The sequence below is a fragment of the Trichechus manatus genome, unplaced genomic scaffold, assembly GCF_000243295.1.
Source record: "Trichechus manatus latirostris isolate Lorelei unplaced genomic scaffold, TriManLat1.0 scaffold00076, whole genome shotgun sequence".
In the NCBI taxonomy this organism is placed as follows: Eukaryota; Metazoa; Chordata; class Mammalia; order Sirenia; family Trichechidae; genus Trichechus; species Trichechus manatus.
Window position 1 is genome coordinate 4,466,608 of NW_004444012.1, and position 14,446 is coordinate 4,481,053.

General features: G+C 40.4%; 1 protein-coding gene across 3 annotated transcripts in view; it reads left to right on the plus strand.

Moving 5' to 3' along the window:
• Positions 1–3,123: 3,123 nt before the first annotated feature.
• CDIN1 (CDAN1 interacting nuclease 1) overlaps positions 3,124–14,446 on the plus strand; it is a 288,449-nt gene continuing 277,126 nt past the window's right edge. For all 3 annotated transcript variants that reach the window (XR_002824733.1, XM_004380603.3, XM_023735113.1), the window contains exon 1: positions 3,124–3,463. Coding sequence is in view for 2 of the 3 variants with exons in the window: in XM_004380603.3 (XP_004380660.1) it covers positions 3,363–3,463 (101 nt within the window). In the remaining variant the exon portion in view is untranslated. The remainder of the gene's footprint in view (positions 3,464–14,446) is intronic.

Below are 14,446 nucleotides of genomic sequence, written 5' to 3' on the forward strand. Positions count from 1 at the left end.
CCTCCATTTTGGAGACTGTGACTAACTAAAACTGTAATTAAGCATCATTGAGACTTGGCAAGAATACAGACTCTGGAACATACGTGAGGAGTTGAAACGCTAGCCCTGCTACTCACTAGTTCGAATGACCTCTGGGAAGTTGCATAATCTTTTCGTGTCTCAGTTTATTCACCCTGTACAAAAGGGAGGAGGAAGACAGCGGTACAGCACCTATCTCGCCCATGGAAGCTGCAGTCAAGAAATCAAACAATGCATTGCATTGGGCAAATCTGCGGCAAAAGATTTCTTTAAAAAAAGTGTTAATAAGCAAAGACGTCACTTTAAGGACTAAGGTGTGCCTCACCCAAGCCATGGAGTTTTCAATTGACTCATATGCATGCGAAAGCTGGACAATGAATAAGGAAGACCAAAGAAGAATTGACGCCTTTGAATTATGGTGTTGGCAAAGACTATTGAATATACCATGGACTGCTTTCAAATCTGTCTTGGAAGAAGTACAGCCAGAATGCTCCTTAGAAGCAAGGATGGCAAGACTTTGTCTCACATACTTTGGACATGTTATCAGGAGGGACCAGTCCCTGAAGAAGGACATCATGCTTGGTAAAGTAGAGGGTCAGCGAAAAAGAGGAAGACTCTCAACGAGATGGACTGACACAGTGCCTGCAACAATGGGCTCAAACACAGCAAGGACTGTGAGAATGGCGAAGGACCGGGCATTGTTTTGTTCTGTTGTGCATGGACGGGGTCACCGTGAGTTGGGACTGACTCGATGGCACCGAATGACAACAACAACATAGGGGTGTTGGGAAGATTAAGTGAGGCTCCCTATAAGGAACCAGTAAAACAATACCTAGTAAGCACCATGTCCACGTGATCTAGTATTACCAAGCCCTGGTGGCACAGTGGTGAAGCACTCTAGCTACTAACCCAAAGGTCAAACCTATCAGCCACTCTGTGGGAGAAAGACATGGCAGTCTGCTATCATAGTTACAGCTTTGGAAATCTTATGGGGCTGCTCTACCCTGTCCTGTATGGTCACTGTGAGTTGAAATCTACATGATGGCAATGGGCATTCTTACATAGACTCTTTATCTTACATAGATTATCTGTTGGACACTCTGCTAAGTAACCTTTTACTTATACTATCCTATTTAATCTTAAAAACAACCCCATAAGGTCTTAAAAGCTTGCAAGTGGCCATTTAAGACACAATAAGGGGTCTCTACTCACCAGGAGCAAAACAGTAAGAAGGTACCAAAAGCTCAGAGAAAAAACAAGTTTACACTAGCCACGACCTCGTCTACCTTGAGATCAGAAGAACTAGATGGTGCCCAGCTACCACCACAGACCGTTCTGACCAGGGTCACAACAGATGGTCCTGGATAGAATGGTAGAAAAATGTGGAGCAGAATTCAAATTCTTAAAAAAAAAAGTCAGGCAAACTGGAACAGCAGAGAACAGAGAACTCCCTGAGACTATCGCCCTGAGACACTCCTTAAACCTAGAACTGAGTCTATCCCCTGAGATCCCCCTTTAGCTAAATAGCAGAGTGGCACACAAAAAAAGGCTATTACCCGTAAGATTGGTGCGCTCCTTAAAAACCATCAGTATGAGACCAAAAGGTCAACAACTACTCAAAAGCAAAGATGAGAATATAAGGGGCCAGGGAAACTAGAGTACTGGAAATGGAACCAACAGAACACAATTAAAGGGAATGTTGACACACTGCGATAAATGTAACTAATATCACTGAACAATTTGTGCAGAAATTGTCAAATGGGAAGCAACCTTGCTGTGTAAACTTTCACCCAAAACTCAGTAATAAAATAGTAAACACAACAACAAAACTGTGTGATTTAAAAATCAGCTTTACAAAGAAACTGAGGCTTAGATGGATTAAGGAATTTATCCAAGATGGCATATCTAAACTAAACATCCTACTTATTCCAGAGGATAAATTTTTAACTACTTATATGTGGGTAAGTATTCAGCTGCTAACCAAAAGTTCAGCAGTTTGAATCCATCAGCCCTCCTTGGAAGCCATATGGGGCAGTTCTACTCTGTTCTATAGGGTCGCTGTGAGTCGGAATCAACTGGATGGCAATGAATCAACGGGATAAGGAGCGCTGGTGGGGCAGGTTAAAGCGCTCGGCTGCTACCCAAAAGGTCTGTGGTTCCAACCCATCAGTCACTTAGTCAGCTTCTGTAAAAAATATAGCCTAGGAAACCCTATGGGGCAGTTCTGCTCTGTCCTATACGGTCGCTGTGAATCGGAATCCACTCGTTGGCGTTGGGTTTGGTTTGGTTATACCGTCTCTAAAATCTGAACACTTTTTTTTTCATATGCTTAAAATGTCAAAATATGAAGAAAAGAAACAACACACGGCCTCCTAAGAACCAAATAGATTTTTAAAAAGTGATTAAAGGAGGGGCTGATGTCCTAAATCGCCTCAGGAGAGTTGAGATCCGCTCACAGCACATAAGGAAAACAAAAGATTAATTCATGCGCTGACTCATTCTGTAAACATTTATTGAGCGTCCACTATTTTGTAAGAGTTGGGGATGCAGGACGAAAAAGGAACGCTTTCAGCCCGTGAGCAGCTTGCAGGGAGCGAGAGTGGCTTTCCAGACTGCAGGTTGTTTTGGAAGTCCAGCTGCAGAAGCACCAGGACTCCCTTGAACCCAAGCCAAGCTCTGTATTTACAGCGATCGTAGTGAGTTTTACTGCTCGGCGCCTGCTCGCAAAGTGGGGAGAGGCTGGTGGAATGAAGACGCTCTTTCTTGCGGGCCAGCCCTGCTTGGAGCTGCGCTAAAATGGGCGCGTTTGGAAGCGGGTTCAAACCGCGCGCCCGGGCAGCGGCTTCCCGGACTCCGGCTGGAGTGCCGCGGGGCACCCGTGCGCCCAGGCTCCTGCTGTGTGCGCCAGGCCTCCCTGGCTTCCCGCAGTGCGGAGAGTGCGAACTCCACGAGCACCCCAGGTCGACCTCAGGTGGGCGCCACCGGGGTTACCTGCGCGCCGAGAGTGAGGCGCCCATTCGGCGGGCTACCGCTACTTCCTGCTTGGTTTGCCCTTAACTGACATGGCGGCTGTTTGCCTTCGGCCCGGCCCACTGCGGCTGCTCAGAAACCGAGGGCAAGCCATCGCTCTGCAGCCCGCCGCCGCCGCCGAGCTGCCGGGGAGAGCCTGGGACTCGGCGTGTCTGGGTGTAGCTAGGGGCGAAGGGGTGACAGGGGCAAGCCAAGGAAGACGAGGACCCAGGGCAGTGCGGCGGTGTGCCCGCCACTCTCCCCCGGCACCCAGGCTGCTCCAGGCCCAGGGTGTGCTTCCCTTGTCCCCGCCACCTCCCGGTCCCTGGCCCATCATGATATTGACCAAAGCCCAGTACGACGAGATAGCCCAGTGCTTAGTGTCTGTGCCGCCCACCAGGCAGAGCCTGAGGAAGCTGAAGCAGAGGTTTCCCAGGTAAGTGTCCTCTCTTCTCTCTCACAGCCTGTTGTCTGCAGTGGCTGTGCCGGGGCAGCCCAGCCCGCGCCTGGGAACCACGTGTCACAACACGAGTGGGGAGGAACATATGTCAGGCGCTAGGAGAGCCAGGATGGAAGAAAGGTTTCTTCTTTCACCGCCTTCCACATGAAATTCCTAATGGACAAGTTCCATTGCAGCCTCCAAAGCCTTGCAATTGAATTCAAGTCAATCCATGTTTATTGAAAGCTTGCTGAGCGGTAGGTGATGCGTGCACACAGTACCTGAAAAACCTGTTGCCATCAAGTTGATTATAGCGACCCTAAAGAGCAGGGTAGAACTGCCCCATAGAGTTTCCAAAGAGTGCTGGTGGATTTGAACTGCTGACCTTCATGGTGAGCAGCCATAGCTCTTAACCACTACACCACCAGGGTTTCCGTGCATGTTGTAGGAGTTCCTTAAATGTTCAGGAGTTAATTGACAGATACAAGGAATGAATGGTAGGTGGCAAGCCCCTCTCTAAGTGAACATACAAATTGTAGATTCAAAACGAGGAAATGGAGAACCCTTTTCAGGTGGCCATTAGAAACAAACGAGGGGAGCACAGGCCTAAAGGAGCCTCCTACTCCTGACTGTGACCCTCTAATGCACTTGAGTGACCTCAAGGTTTCTCAGTCCATTCGGAGACTCGTACCCTGAGGATTCCACTCTTGATTCAACATTGGCTGTTGGAACAACCAGATCTGAAAAATGCTTCTTCCCATATGTGTACACGTTCTAGGTGAATTTCATACTTCTCTTTCTGCCATCCCCTCCCCATCAGTGATGTTAGGGGTATCCAACTAAGAAAGGAATTTAGGAACTATATAATTATAGATTAAGGAGCCCATGTGGTGCAGTTGTTAAAACTCTGGACTGCTAACCCGAAATGTTGGAAAGGTTGGTGGTTCAAAACCAACAGTGGCTCTGTGGAAGAAAGATGTGGCAGTCTGCTTCCATAGAAATTTACAGCCTTGGAAACCCTATGGGGTCACTGTAAGTCCTAATCGACTCGATGGCCGTGAGTTTGGTATAATATAGATTGCTCATTTTAAAAATGTGAAAACTGAGGCCCAAATATTACACAAAGAAATAGTCCAGGGCAACCAGGTTATTGTACATGTATTAAAAGTATAGAATGTTTGTTTACTTTTCTTCTGATTGGAAACCAAATCCAGACCTGCACCATTTTGTTTCGTTGTATCAAGTACCAAAGAAACTCCTTGCAGTCTAGTGGATTCCTTCTCATGGATAGAGTTACCCCTTCCTGGAGAGCTTTCTCATCCTTGATTTGTAGTGGTTGAGCAGAGATCACCATAGAACTATTTTCTTGAGGAAAGAGAGGTTCTTGGATAATTACACTAATAAAGGACAAATTGAAACATATGTTGAAGGTCTTTTTTGACTTCACTTATTGGGGAGACTCAGTTTTCCTAATCTGCAAAATGAGGAGTCACCAAGATCTCTTGCCAATATTACCAGATTTCATTTAGGGCAGTGTTTATCCCTTTATAGTTTTTAAGATTTCTCTTGGACTTGCTAACAAGGATCAAAATTGACAAGTTGGAGTTTAATTTTTGTCACTGACTCTTGCCAACTCTGCCAGTGAACGGTGAAATGGCTGAAGGCGGGGCAGCCAAAGAAATAGGTAGATTGTTCTGGGACATTTTAAGATAGGGCATACACTTAGATATTCTGTTCTTGTTATGTACAAATATTACCACTTTGTCATTTTGTCTCTCCTCTTCTCTCTTTCTTTCTTTTCCTTTCCTGTAGCACATTACTTGTTCTTTCCATGAGACGTCATTTCTCCATACCATCAACACTTACGTGGGGGCACCGTACACATCTTACTTATTCTCTTATGCTCTTTTCTTCCTTATTCTTGAGATGCCGAATATTTCTCACCTCTCCAGCCATCATTGAAGGAATAACTAATTCTCCTTCCACCAGAAACTTCATTTAGAGAGGCTTCTCTGCTAATCTGCGAGAAAGAAGGAATTAAAGAGGGTTTTAGCAGGATGGATGGGGATTCTGTAAGTAATGGAATTTTGGAGTTGGTTTCACAGTTTTCTTCATAGCACTGTTTTACCTCAGATGGTGTAGTCTGATCGTTGCAAAGGCCTTGAGCAACCTTTGCATTCGATAGTTCATTTTACCCAAGAGTCAGTCTGGTAAGGACCTCAGAGATAATTTCTGGTAGTTCAAAGAGGTTAAGTGACTTGTCAGAAATCCCAGAGATGTTTAATGGCCAAACAATGTCTAGAATACAGGTTTCTTGACTCTTATTTTAGAGTTGTATGCTAAGCTGTGTTCATTAGTTTTAATAATAATGCTCTTGACAGTAATTATTTTTTGCTGGCTGGCATTCATATACAGTGAATACTAAAAAAAAAAGTAGTAAAATTTCTGTTAACATTTTATATATTTTTTTCTAGTACTTTTTTCAGTGCAATACTGTCTCTGTCAGCACACTTTGTATATCTTGCTTTTTTGACTTAACATACTATGAGCATTCCTTACCTTTAAAATTCTTTATAATTTGTTTCAAATAACCAGTAATATCATACTCAGGATGTACCATCATTTATTTCTCCATTCGCTTATCATTGGATACCAAAAGCCTTAAAAAAATTTTTTTTGGTATAATTTATTTTTGCACACATATAATGCCAAGTTTTAGCTTATTTTCGGACTACAGATTCCCAGAAGTTGAGAATGACCATACCAGCAATTTTCAAAATTTTTGGTCTCCAGGTATCTTTACACTCTAGGAGAATATTGAGGACACCCAAGAACTTTTATTTCAGTGGGTTATATCTGTTAATATTTACCAAAATATAAATTGGAACTAAGAAATTAAAAAAATAAATTTATTAATTTCTTTAAAAGTAATAATAATAGCCCATTACATGTTAACATTCTTTTATGAATAATAACTATAATTTATTACTATAATCTATGTTATAGAAACTATAACTATAATTTCAAAAAATAGTGGGAAATGGCATTATTTTACATTTTTGCAGAACTTTTTAATGTTGGCTTTAATAGAAGAGGTCTCTGCTTCTGCACTCAACCTGTTGTGATGTGTTGATAGAAGTATATGAGAAACTGTGGCCTCTGACAGATATGTAGTTGCAAAAGGAAAGAGTCATTTAATAGACTTTTTTAAGGTAATTGGGCATATTTTTGTTACTTCACAAAACCTGACAAGTGGCAATTTCTTAATTGCAATGTGGAATCTGAAGCCACATCAAGGAACTTTCCATACTCTGTTATGTTGCAGTCCATTGGCCTGTCTTGAACTTTGAGTGCACCTTTTACCCATGCACGATTTTTATCATCATGCATTGGTATTTGGAAAATATTGGCTGTGAGTTATGCAGTCTCCCAAATGTCACCTTGCATTATACAATATCAGAAAATCACAGTTCTTAATATCGCCACTGATCTCATCAGAAAACCCTGTAAGATTTGAAGCTGTCAGGCCTCTGGTAACAGATAGGAGTTTTCCAATACTTGAATTTTCCCTGGAAAGCTCGGGCTTTATCAGTGGCAACAGATACTATCAGTTGTTTTCCTGGAAGTGACAGGCTCACTTTGTTTATTTTTTTATTTTTTAAAGCAAAAAGAAAGTTTTATTCAGCATATATTCAAAAAGGCAAAAGTGGGAAACGGGCAACCATGCTGCCAGAGCCATGTCTGCCTGAGTCCAAGGAAATAACACAGAACAGACAAAAGTGGGAAAACGGACAGGCATGCTGCTAGAGCCATGTCTGCCCAAGTCCAAAGAATATTACAGAACAGACAAGAATGGGAAAAGGGACAAGCAACACTTTGTTTATTTTTGAGAAAATGTCTACCAGTACCCAAATCTGAATAATCATACTTTGTTAGTCATTCATTAAAGTCAAAACGGTGTTTCACGGAAAACATGGCTAGCTCAGCTCTCAAACGTCGGTACAAGTGCTTTCCTGTGAGACGACTATCATCCTTTGATTTGCAATTAAAAAAAAAAAACCATTGCCGTTGAGTTGATTCCGACTCATAGTGACCCTGAAGGACAGAGTAGAACTGCCCCATAGGGTTTCCTGGAGCGCCTGGTGGACTCGAACTGGACCTTTTAGGTTAGCAGCTGTAGCTCTTAACCACTGTGCCCCAGGGTTTCCCTGGTTTGCAACAGATGCGCATTATGCGTACTTCCTGTTTTCCCATACAGAACCTTAAAAGGATATGTATTCAAGGACTGGATTTAATAAATTAATAAGTGAATCCTAAGTGAAGCTGGCTTTTTCCCCGCGTAAGTGTGTGGTGCTGAAGAATACGGTGACCACTAGTACAGTTACGATTAATTTTAATTTTATGATTGTAGGGTTGCTGTGAGTCGGAAAGGACTCGAGGCAACGGGTATCGTTTTGTTTAGTACAGCCTGGTGCCCCTGACTTGATTTGCGCTCAAAAGCCAGCAGTTTTACCCACGGTTGGTTTTGCACCGTCAGCGCAAATGCCAACCCAGAGAAAAAGGCAAATAATGTCTATTAAAAAAAACTGACCTTGTAGACCCTTGAGAGGGTCTCAGGGACTCTGGGAGTCTACTGGGCACCCTTTGAGACCCACTAGATGAAATATGTTTTAAAGGGCATTGCTGTGTATTGACAAATTACTGTCAAAAAAAAAATCCATTGCTGTCGAGTCGATTCCATCTCATAGTGACCCTATAGGACAGAATAGAACTGCCCCTTAAGTTTTCTAAGGAGCAGCTGGTGGATTTGAACTGCCAGCCTTTTTGTTAGCATCTGTAGCTCGCGGTAGCTCTTAACCGCTGCACCAGCAGGGCCCCTATTGGATAGGTTATGTTAATTCTGTTACCAGGAGGACAGGGGAGTGTCTGTTCCTGCACTTCTGCCGGCATTGAGGAGAGTCATTATTTAATGTTTAATATGATGGGATAATAATGATGTCTCACAATTTGCTTGTTATGATTATAATAACATTGCACATTTTTCCAAATGCATATTGACCATTTAATTTTCTTCTTTTTGAATTACCTGCATGGTGTCTTTTGCCTAATTTTCTCTTGGAGTGTTTACTGTCAGTGTTTACCAATTTGTTACTGTTTATTGATCTCTGAGTTAAGGATGTTAATCTTTTATATGTCATATTTGTTGCTGGCATTTTTCCAGTTGTTTACTTTTTAAATGTTGTATTTTTGATAGGTGTAACTTTTAAATGTATGTTTAGCTCTATTAAATTATTTTTTCTTTTATGCTTCGGAAGTCCTTTGCTGTTGTAAGATATGAAAAGTAAATCTTTAACCTAAATTTTCTTCTAGGTTCTTTATGTCTTCTTTTCTTACTGTTACTTCTTTAATTTTTCTGGTTGAAATTTATTTTAGGATAGGATGAGAGGTAAAGATGTAGCTTAACTTTTTTCCCAGCTTTATTTTTATCTGATGCAGTGGATTCCTGTTAGCCTCACTCCTTCATGACTTCTTTGTTTTCAATGAAATTATAAATTTATGACTTTTCAAGTCACTGCATTGAACTTGGGCAATCCCTGTAATCGCTCTGGTCTCAAATCCTTCAATTTAAAATAAAGGGGTAGGACTTTGTTATCTCTGATATCTTATATGAGTCCCTGGGTGGTGTAAAATGGTTAAGTTGCTTGCTGCTAACCCAAAGGTTGGTGGTTCGAGTCCACCCAGAGGCACCTGGGAAGAAAGACCTGGCAATTTACTTCTAAAAAATCAGCCCTTGAAAGCCCTATGGAACACAATCCAACTCTGACAAACACGAGGTCACCATGAGTCAGAATCGACTAGGCGACTGATTTTTTTTTTCTTTTAATATCCTACAACTCTAAAATTCACCTGCATTCTATCCTTTTCTATTCTCCAGTTATAGTAATGGACAATATGACTCAAGAACATGGGTATATTGTACTTAAGTACTTGCTAAGAATATATTCATTGATTTGCATTTTCTAGCTTATTTCCCAAAACTTCTTATTCAGGTGAAAGGCCCCAGTCCAATCAGTTGTTACCTATAAGATTACATTTTACATTATATTTTCCTGCCCAAGCACTAAGTATGTATTTGGTTATATGTCATTTTTTTTCTTTTTTTAAAAAACATATGTAATTTTTTATTTTGAAATAATTTGTAACTTACAGAAAAGTTGTAAAAATATTACAGAGAATTCCCATTAACGCTTCACCCAGCTTCCCCTAATTTTAACACCTTACATAATCATGAAACAATAGTGAAAATCAGGAAGTTAATTTTAATGCAATATGGTTAATTAACATATAGACCTTTTTCAAACTTTGTCAGTTCTACCACTGATACGGCTTTTCTTTTCCAGGACCACCCACTGGATTTGGTTGTCATATCTTCTTAGTCTCCTCTAACTTGCAATGGTTCCTTACTATTTCCTTGTCTTTTATGACTTGGACACTTTTGAAGGGTGCCCGTCAGTTATTTTGAGGATGTCCCTTGGTGTTTGTTGATCTGAAGTTGTCTCAGTCATCTAGTGCTTCCATAACAGAAATACCACAAGTGGATGACTTTTAACAAAGAGAAATGTATTCTCTCACAGTCTGGTGAGCTGCAAGTCCAAATTCAGGGCATCAGCTCCAGGGGAAGGCTTTCTCTCTCTGTCGGCTCTGGAGGAAGGTCCTTGTGATGCATACATCTTCCCTTGGTCTGGGAGCATCTCAGCACAGGATCCTCAGGTCCAAAGGATGCGCTCTGCTCCGGGCACTGCTTTCTTGGTGGTATGAGGTCCGCCGTCTCTCTGCTTGTTTCTGTCTTTTAGATCTCAAAAGAGATTGACTTAAGACACTATCTAATCTCATAGCTCTCATTAATATAACTGCTGCTAATCCATCTTATTACATCATAGTGATAGAATATACAACACATAGGGAAATCACATCAGATTGCAAAATGGTAGACAATCACACAATACTGGGACTCATGACCTAGCCAAGTTGACAGACATTTTTGGGGGACACAATTCAATCCATGACAGAAGTTAAGCATCTTTTTTTTGCAAGAATACTCCGGAAGCAATGTTGTGTGCTTCTTGGTGCATGTATCGGGGGAACATGATGTCGTATGCCTTATCACTGACGATGTTAACCTTGTTCACTTGGTAAAGGTGGTGTCTGCCACGTTTCTCCACTGTCATGCTACTCTTTTTGCCTTTGCAATTACTAAGTGTCATGTTGGGATATGCTTTGAGCCTGTGCAAATATCTTGTTTCTCATCATACTTTCTCCTGCTGATTTGAACATCCATTGGTGATTTTTCCATGAAACAATGACTAGTAGTGTTTGCCTAGTGGTGAGGCTCTATTTCTCTCACCAGAATACCTTTCCAATCCATCTTCATCCACTGCCACTATTTCATCTGAAACAATCCGTCTTACAGTCAGCCCACGTTTTCCCTGGTATTTGCTGTTTATCAACCACTTACAGCATTTGGTCTGTAATAATTCACTGTGTGTTCACTCTCTTTGTGGCATTATTTGGGTTTTTTTTTTTAAAAAGAGATAAGATGATGTGGTAATTAATTTTGAATAGCTTGTAGTCTGAGGAAAGAGTTTAAGACACATCCATTAGGTATAAAGCTATTAGAATCATTGAGCGTTAGAAACCAAAGGGTTTGTTGAACAGTTAAGTCAAACATGGTTAGTTAAGTAGGATTCTTAGAGGAGATACACCTTTCTTGGAAATCCTTTTGCTGCTAGAGTAAGCATTCTGGCACAAATTTAACTTTTGTCCAGATTCTCTTAACCGTGCATTAGTTATTGGTTCACTATTTATGTCTCTACTAATGAGTCATAAATTAAATTCTTGATGCGAAGCAAATAAGTATGGCTTATTCGATACTAAGCACGTAATTGTCTACACCCTATTGCTATTCCTTTGCCCATAAAATGAGTCCTAGCTCAGGTGTTTCTAATGGTGCCTCAATATTTCTTTGCATGATGTTAGTCGCGGCAAACCACCTCTCCTACCGTCTTCCCATCTTGGGTCACAACACAGGCAATCATTCACTTATATGAGGCTTTTTCAATTCCTTTTCCTAGGAAAATCTCAACAGCACTAGTTAAAAACTCAATTGGTTGGGCTCCGTGCGTCTAAGTCAGCATTCTTGGCTGGTTTTCTTGAGATCTTCACCCGGATAACGGGGTTAAGGCTGGCTATATTTCATAGTGTGTATTTCCCAGTGATGAACTTAGTGGTTTTTGGTGGTGGACTTAGGTGTCTCATTGGGTTAGGAGTGGAGTAGCGAAGACACTTGCTTGGCACAGGCACAAGAATTGTTCTTAGCTTTTATGTTTTTGGGGGGATGGTTGGGTTTAATTTGGTGCTACCATTGACTGTTGTCTTTTTTCAAACACTGAGTTCTCCTCCCTTAATACATTTTTAAGCTGTCTACTTTTTCTGTAAAGAATCTTCTGTTACATCATTCATGTCTCCTGTAAGAATTTGTTCTTGGAACATGACTTGGCTCTGCCTCTTTTTATCTGAGTTACAGTTGCCTCATCTCTAAAGGGAGGGATGAAGTCCCACAGCTAAGAAATGGAGGAAGCAGGACTCAAACCCAGGCAGTCTGGCTCCAGAATCTCACTCTTACCCTTACTCTGTTGCCTCTCTCTGGTTCTGTAAGGCTGTGGTGAGGATTAAGTGAAATAAGGCATATGAAACACTTAGCATGGTGTGGAGCTCCTGGTGGTATTGAATGAATGGTAAATATGGTTTATGTTGTTATTAGAATTGAATAATTGGCGTAGAACAGAAGAGATATCTGAGTAATAATCTTCTGAAACATAAAATACAATTTTTTCTTAAAATAAAGGCCAATAGATTTGCAGAAAATAAAAATGTTTACATGAATCAGTGGACTGTATAACTGTGAACACATAAGATTTGATCATCTGTTGAATATGGCCCAGATATAAAAAATTTGCCTTAAACCTTTCATAGTGATATGCAGTAGCTTTTTTTTTGTTGTTGTTAATTTTTAATGTAGATTCACTTGTTTTCAAGGGACACGGTGGCACATTGGAGGATATAATTGTGCAGGGTTTGGCTTAATTGGAAGATTGTTCCTATTGGCCTTGTTTCTCTCAATCAAGTTGAGAGTTGGTTCTCAATTTGTGGTCAATTTTCTATACTTCTGGTAATGTTGTGGTAGACCTGAGTTCCAGGATAATGGGTGAAAATAGCTGACAAAGGGAGAAAATAATCAGTCTTTTATTGAACTGGAAATTCTATAGGTGGCTTTGCCAGTGAAATATAATTAATTTCCATGACCTTCAAAAGTAATATTAATTCATACACTCAGAAAAGATATCTAGGGGTGTTTCTGTATTGATCATTAATGTAGGTTGGAATCTCTAAGAAAATAATATGATTATTTTGTGTATTTCCTTTAGTCACCTTTTGAAATGATTTTTTATTCTATAAGATTTCAGGTTTTTTTTTCTTGCTGTGTGGTGGTGAGCTTAATAGACTCTTCCAGAAGGTTATTTTGTTAAGCGTGTGGCCCCTTCGCTTCCTAAAAATAGTGTTTAGCCTTTATCAGCTATTTGTGCTCCTTTGGATTTGTATAGCTATAAAACTAAGACGAGCTTGAATTCCTGCAAAGGAGTGTTTGAAGACAACCTCAGATAATATTATCCTGAGAAGAATCTACCTGGTGGCTGTATTTCTTATAGTGTGGGGGGGAAATTTTTATTTTATTAGATTATTGACTTTATTTTTGACTCTACATTCAGGCATCAAACTTTAGTCTACTAAGTAATAACCCATACTAGAATGTTTGCTTGTACAATAAAGAGGAATTATATATTTCCCTAGGAGAAAAATGTTCAATATAAGTGTAATCATATTTTATTCTTTGACTTTCAACAAATGTTGACTGAATTTGCCATTTTGTTTTTATTACCCATTTTTGTGTAGTTTTTGCCACATTGGCTAAATTTTCCTTAAAAACAAAGCAACCAATATATAAATACTTTTCCAGAGTAAGTAAGAAAAGTGACATGGAGTCATGTATGGGTATGAAAATCATATGGGACATGGATAAAAAATAAATTTTCCTTTATTTTATTTTCAATTGTCTTTTTTTTTTGTTTTTTTTAAGGAAGATATTTTCAAATGTTTGATTCAGTATATCTTTCTCCTTCCCCCTTTCTGCTGTCAAATTGCTTATATAATCAGCTGGAAGAGAGAGACACTAAAGATGCTGGGCAGAGCGTCTAACCGAATGACGGGTCTCCATTTCTTTTTTTTTTTTTTTAAATGTTTTTTTATTGTACTTCAGGTGAAGGCTTACAGAACAAATAGTTTCGCATGAAACAATAGAACACATATTATTTTATGACATTGGTTAACAACCCCACGACATGGCAACCCGCTCCCTTCTCGACCTTTTTTTTTTTTTCGGTGAAAATATACATAACCAAAGATACACCATTTCAAAAATTTCTACATGCACAGTTAAGTGACATCGACTACGCTCTTCCAGTTGTGCTGCTATACTCACTTTAGATGAAGGCTTACAGAACAAAATAGTTTCCCATTTAATAGTTAGTACACCTGTTGCCCTATGACAATGGTTAACAACCTTACAACACATCAACACTATCCTTACTCAACCTTGGGTTCCCTATCACCTGCTTTCCTGTCCCCTTCTGACTTCTGGCCCTTGTCCCTGGACTGCTGTGCTTCATTAGTCCCATTTGGTTTTATGGGACTGTCCACTACCTGAATGGTGAACCTTGGAAATGACTTCACCACTGAGCTAAAAGGGTGTCTGGGGGCCGTACTCTCGGGTTTCTCCATTCTCCTCTAGGCCAGTAAATCTGGTCTTTTTTTTGTGAGTTAGAATTTTGTTCTACATCCTTCTCCAGCTCTGTCCAGAACCCT